At 27.7% G+C, this 6,000-nt stretch overlaps 1 protein-coding gene across 1 annotated transcript; it reads left to right on the top strand.

Annotated features, from left to right (window-relative positions):
* Positions 1-2,214: 2,214 nt before the first annotated feature.
* Positions 2,215-4,190, top strand: LOC149563113 (mogroside IIIx synthase-like). The gene has a single exon (XM_089826538.1). The coding sequence runs from the start codon at positions 2,588-2,590 to the stop codon at positions 4,043-4,045; it is 1,458 nt and encodes a 485-aa protein (XP_089682664.1). The 5' UTR covers positions 2,215-2,587; the 3' UTR covers positions 4,046-4,190.
* The last annotated feature ends 1,810 nt before the right edge of the window (positions 4,191-6,000 follow it).

Raw genomic sequence — 6,000 nt, 5'->3', positions numbered from 1 at the left:
TTCAATTTTCTTTTTAACTTAAATTAATTTAATGAAGAAAAATGTTTCTAAATATTGTCAACTTACACACTATAATATTATAATATCGCTTTCAATTTAGTGGATAAAAGTATGACATGATTTTTAATGTTAATTTTTTGATAAAATTTTGATACAATTTTAAATGTTAAATTTTTTTAATATAATAGTTATATTTTATATTTTATATTATAAATATTTACAAGATTCTATTATGAAAATCTACTATTTTTTTTCTTCATTTCTTGTTATATGAATAAAAGAAAATAAAGCTATATTTAAAATGTAATATAGACAATTAATAAATATATTCAACTAAACAATAATATATTTTTCTTTAATAATTAAAAAATTGAAATTAATAAATTAATTATTTTGAAAACATTTCATTATACCAATCAAATTTTTAATATAATTTTTTATTTTTTCTAAAATAACCTTTACTTATATTTAAAATTTTATATATAGTTTATAAAATTTAAATTTTATATAGAATATTTTTCATTTTAAAATTGAATTAGATTTATTGATATAACCATTTTTATAAGATTTATTTTATATTTTAGATAAGTATTCATGTATTCTATTATTATTCAATTAAAATTAAATCAATAATTATTTGTGTTGATTATTAAATTAGATTAGATTTATACATTTAAAACTGCATTTAATACTTTTAAAAAAAGATTCTATTAAATAAAATACACACACATCTTGTTTTTAAATATAAAATTATTTTTTAATATTCTATTATAATATTTTATTATCTAGATTTTATTTGCTAAAGCTTAAAAACATATATACATAAATAAATTCAAATAATTTCAAATTGAAAATATAAATTTATTTAAAAATATATATTAAAAAATTCCATTTTCTTTAAAAAAGACATTACATTTTTTAATATTTATTAACAAAATATAATTTATTTTAAATATTAAAATAAAAATTTATTATCATTTAGTTGAATTTATAAAAGATGTACTTATAAATTAAAAGTTGAGTTGAGTAAGGAAAGAACATATGACAAGAAATGAACAAAAAAATTGTTCAATAGACTTTCATAAAAGAATATTGTAAATTTTTATGATATAAAATATTTAAAAATAACTATTAAATTACAAAAAAAATTACATATTATAAAATTATAATTTCTAAAATGATTTTAAAAGACAACATTGAGAGACATTTTTTCTAAGAAACAAATTAATAGATAATATTTTTATTTCAATGTAGTATGAAAAATTAACAATACGATTTTTTTAATATTTATTAATAAAATATACTTGTATTTTAAATATTAAAAAGAAAAAAATTATTAGTACTTATTGAATTATTTTATGAACAATATATATAAATTAAAATTAAAGTAAAAACTAGGGGAGAGGACCCAATAGTTGAACCCTATCGTGAAAATAGAATCCAATCTTCCAACACATTTTTACTATATATTGTAATTAGTTGATCTATTTGTAAATATAAAAAAATCCAAATGTTGATAAAAAATATACCAATACTTGAACACGTGAAAATTTATAAATGTTATAGAAAAAATCAATAAATGAATTCATTAATGAGTGAAATAAATAACTTTTTGTCTCAAACAAATTATCATAGCCATCTAATATGTGTGTGTCATTCAAAACATAATGTGCTCGCTTGAATAAACATTGATATCTTAGTGTACACATACTATTCTTATGTGCTCAACTATTGGGGTAGCAATGTATATGCATAAAGTAAACCATATCAATAATATGTATTATCACAAATATAAAATGTATCATCGCAAATATAAAAAGTGAATATCGATAAATGCCTTGTATTTTCTTATGAAATGTGTAAGATTGTCAAAAAAAAATAGTGTTCAACTAATGGTCCCTTTGTGTTGGATATATGTTGTATTTTATATAATAATGTGTTATTTTTATAACAACAAATAATTTTTTTGTGTTAAAGTATTTGTCTTTTTGTCTTATTTATAAAAGTTATATATAACAAATATTTATAATTAATAATAACTATTTGGTCCATTTAAGTTGCATATATGTTACATTTTATATAGTTATACAATATTCTATTAACAACAAATGATAATTTAAAATTCAATTAGTAGAGATTTTTAGACTAAGCTTTGGTCGAATGTTCAAGAAGTCATTTTATACACACATTTCACTAGGTGCACTATTTTAACGAGTTGCGTGATGAGTCACGCCTTCAAACCTTAATTGTAGGTAGTTCAATGTTCATTTTACATTTCAAAAAAAACAAACGGTCTTAGACATCCCATATAGCAGCTACATGTTGATGAAGTTAGCCCTCATGACTACTTAACAAGCGATCATCTGACAATGCGCACAGTATGGGAGGGCAGTTATTGGCACAAAGTTCTACCGTGCAAATAGGATGAATATTGTATGGAGAATAGAGTGGGAAGGTACTCGATCTACATTGACTGACGTGATGTGTGTCAAAATTTTCCAAATTGATTGAACCAAATAACATCACAGTTCTTCCTTCTTAATACAATTTCCATAGTTATCTTCAACATCTGCAAACCCATTCTGCCATGGACAAACTGTCTCACATTGTAATGTTTCCGTGGCTAGCTCACGGCCATATTTCCCCCTACCTGGCCCTCGCCACAGAGCTTGCAGACAATGGAATCCACATCTCTTTCGTTTCAACACAACACAATATAGCAAAGCTCAAGCCATTATTCTCAGACCAGAACGATCTTCCAGGCAAAGGAAATATAAACTTCATAGAATTACCATTACCGACGGTGGAAGGTCTACTGCCTGGGATTGAGAACACCACAGATCTCCCCACAGATCAGATGGGCCTCCTAATAAAGGCAACAGACAAAATGCAAAACCCATTTCGAACCCTAATCCAAAAGCTCTGCCCAGATTTCATAATCTACGATGTATTGCAATCATGGGCTGCTACTGAAGCTGCTAAGCTCGGCATACCTGCAATTTTTTTCATCACTTATGGCGCCGCATATTATTCATACGATTACAGCCCAGCAAGAGGCCAAACCGATGAAATCACACCTGAGAATTTGGCCAGGCCGCCGCCAGAATACCCATCATCTGCAATTTCATGGCGGCTGCCTGAAGCAAGAGCGAGATTGGGTCTCTATAATTACAAGATTGGAAACCTAACAATGAGGGATCGCATCATGAATTGCTACAAGGGATGTTCTGCCATAGCCGTTAAATCCTGTGAGGAGTTAGAGGGGAAATATATAGAGTTTTTGCAGAAAACAACGGGGAAAAGAGTTGTACCAGTTGGTCCTCTGTTGGGTAATAAACTTCAGCGCCCATTCTTTGGGAAAAAATCTCCAGATCTGGGTGATTCTTCTGTTTGCATGAGATGGTTGGATTTGCAAAGGGCTTCATCTGTTGTTTATGTATCATTTGGCAGTGAATATTTTCTCTCCAGAGAGGAGATAGAGGAGATAACTTTGGGTTTAGAGGCCAGCGGGCAGCCATTCATTTGTGTTCTTCGGTTTCCTTGCAATTCAGAGAGGGATTTTCATGAAAATCAGAAGAATCGTTTGTTGGCCTTATTGCCAGATGGATTTGGGGTTCGAATTGGGAACAGGGGAATTGTAATGGCGGGCTGGGCGCCGCAAAGAGAAATTCTGGCTCACTGTTCTACTGGAAGCTTTGTGACCCATTGTGGGTGGAGTTCGATTATGGAAGGATTGAGCAGTGGATTGCCTCTGATTGCTCTGCCTATGCAATTGGATCAGGCCATTAATGCTCGACTTATTGTTGAGGAATTCAAGATTGGAGTTGAAGTTGAGAAGGGAAAGAATGGGAGAGGGCTTAGCAGAGAGGAGATTTGTAAAGCTGTGAGGAATGTAATGGTAGGAGGAGGGATTGGTGGGCAATTACGGTCTAGGGCTCGGGAAATGGCAGATTTGTTCAGGAATAGAATAGTGAATGATGGTGGATCTCAGAACAGATGCATACAACAATTCATCGATTATTTATCTGAGGTAAAACCCATTTAGGGTTTGTTGCAAATTTTATAGTTTGATGTGTATTGGTGTTAAATAAACAAGGGAAGAGTAAAGAGGACATTTCAAGGTGTAATCTTGAGATTTTGTATAAATTTGATTATTAGAATAAATAGACAAATGTGTATGTTTTTGTCTAGTTTGTTTTTATCATTATACTTATTATAAAGATGGAATCATATATTTATGTTTTTGTGTTATGGTTTGTTTTGATGAGAATGTCTTTAATATGTCAACGAGTCTATGAGTGGTACATTTTTCTACAAATTGGATTAATGGTTTTTAATTTGAGCTAGTTTTACAAGTGCACAACTTAAGTTATTTTTGTAATTATTAATTTCAATTGTTAATTTTTAAATATATAATTCAAGTTAAATATGAATGTTTTTTGTTTATTTGGACTTTGTGATCCAACCTAGCACATGTGTGTATGGATCTATGTCTTGCATTTAAATATATACATTCAAAATCAAATTGAAATTATCAATAACATTTCAGAAATCTTTGAAGAGCAATGTCATGGAGTATTTATGAGAACATTGTAGGAAAATTACATTGTAATACATCATCCTAGGCCTATTTTGTACTTGTTTGTTGACTGTGATCATTGCTCTAGATTCATTAAAATAGGCATCATTGGGCTTGATTAAGAACTCAACACTCAATATTCAACAAATTCGTTAAAGATGAATTTGAATATTACTAATTTCTTTGGAGGTCTAAATGTCATAAGTTGAGTCAAGTGAATCTCAAAAGATAAGTTTCTACTAGTTACTATTAGTTATAGATATAATTGTCTATGTTAGTTCAATTATACAAGCATGAAGATTTTCTTAAAGATGTAAATCTTAACCAAATAGAATGCTCACAATTTATACATTTTAAAGTGTTCAAGCGCATGCAAGACTTCTAAATTTTAGCATTGAGGCAAAGCGGTTCTGATGTTGTTAACATATTATTTCCATCTTTGAAATTTAATTGATTATTTTTAATTAATTCTATATCTCTTATTTACTAGTCTAACTCTTTCATATATATGTTGATTATTCTTTTTAATCGTAAAAAATTATGTAAATAGTTTCTTTACACATTCATTCTTTTGTTAATTCATTATTCTTATATGACATATGGTTTTGACTTTAGGATTTATTATTTTATTTTATTTATATTTTCAAATTTAATCTTTTATATTACATTATCCCATTGTTAAAACTTACAGGATCTAGATTTCATTTCCATTATGCTTTTGTCTATATCTCCCTTTAGAATTTACAAATATTATAATGTTATTTCATTTTCACCTAAAAAATTTCATTCTCTTATTTATTTGTAGATCTCATTGTTTGAAGTATTTTTAATTATTAGATCTTAATTAGTTCTCATAATTTTTCATCTCCTTGCTACTCTCTTGCATTGATGATGGTTCATAGAGTGTGGCCTGTAACATTGGCTCAAAACGATATACACAATCTAAATCCACAAGTGAAATATTAACATTATAGATTATGGAAACAAATTTTCAATTAGATCTCACATGTTTATACATTTTAGACTCAAGGGTTTTAAGTGTTAACTATATTGTAATATTTCATTAGTATTTTAATATTTCCTTATTGAACTAACTAAAAGACATGACTTATAAAAAATGATAAATCCCATAATAAGCATTTTTGTTATTTATATTGTTCAATATGTGTAGTAAAACTATGATTATGAAGCATGTTTATATTAGCATCATGTTTCACATCATCTTATTCATTTAATTAACATAGATCTAGTCTTTAAAAAAAGAAGGAATATTTTATAAAGCATTATGTTCTAAGTTGTAGGTTCTTAAATGCATTAGTATTAAGGAAATTGGTAATTCTTTGAATGGTCACCCTTCAACTCACCCTACTAGTACCATCTTGTCTATATTATTGAGACAATTAATTTTTTATTTTATTTTT

The sequence above is a fragment of the Cupressus sempervirens genome, chromosome 4 (genome assembly GCF_028749045.1).
Source record: "Cupressus sempervirens isolate cs-2001-9-10 chromosome 4, ASM2874904v1, whole genome shotgun sequence".
In the NCBI taxonomy this organism is placed as follows: domain Eukaryota; kingdom Viridiplantae; phylum Streptophyta; class Pinopsida; order Cupressales; family Cupressaceae; genus Cupressus; species Cupressus sempervirens.
The sequence above is the reverse complement of the archived record's forward strand: the minus strand, read 5'-3'. Positions and strand labels throughout refer to the sequence as shown.

What these genes read in the sequence shown, in the direction of transcription:
- LOC149563113 (XM_089826538.1), top strand. Translation starts at nt 2,588, where the DNA reads ATGGACAAACTGTCTCACATTGTAATGTTTCCGTGGCTAGCTCACGGC.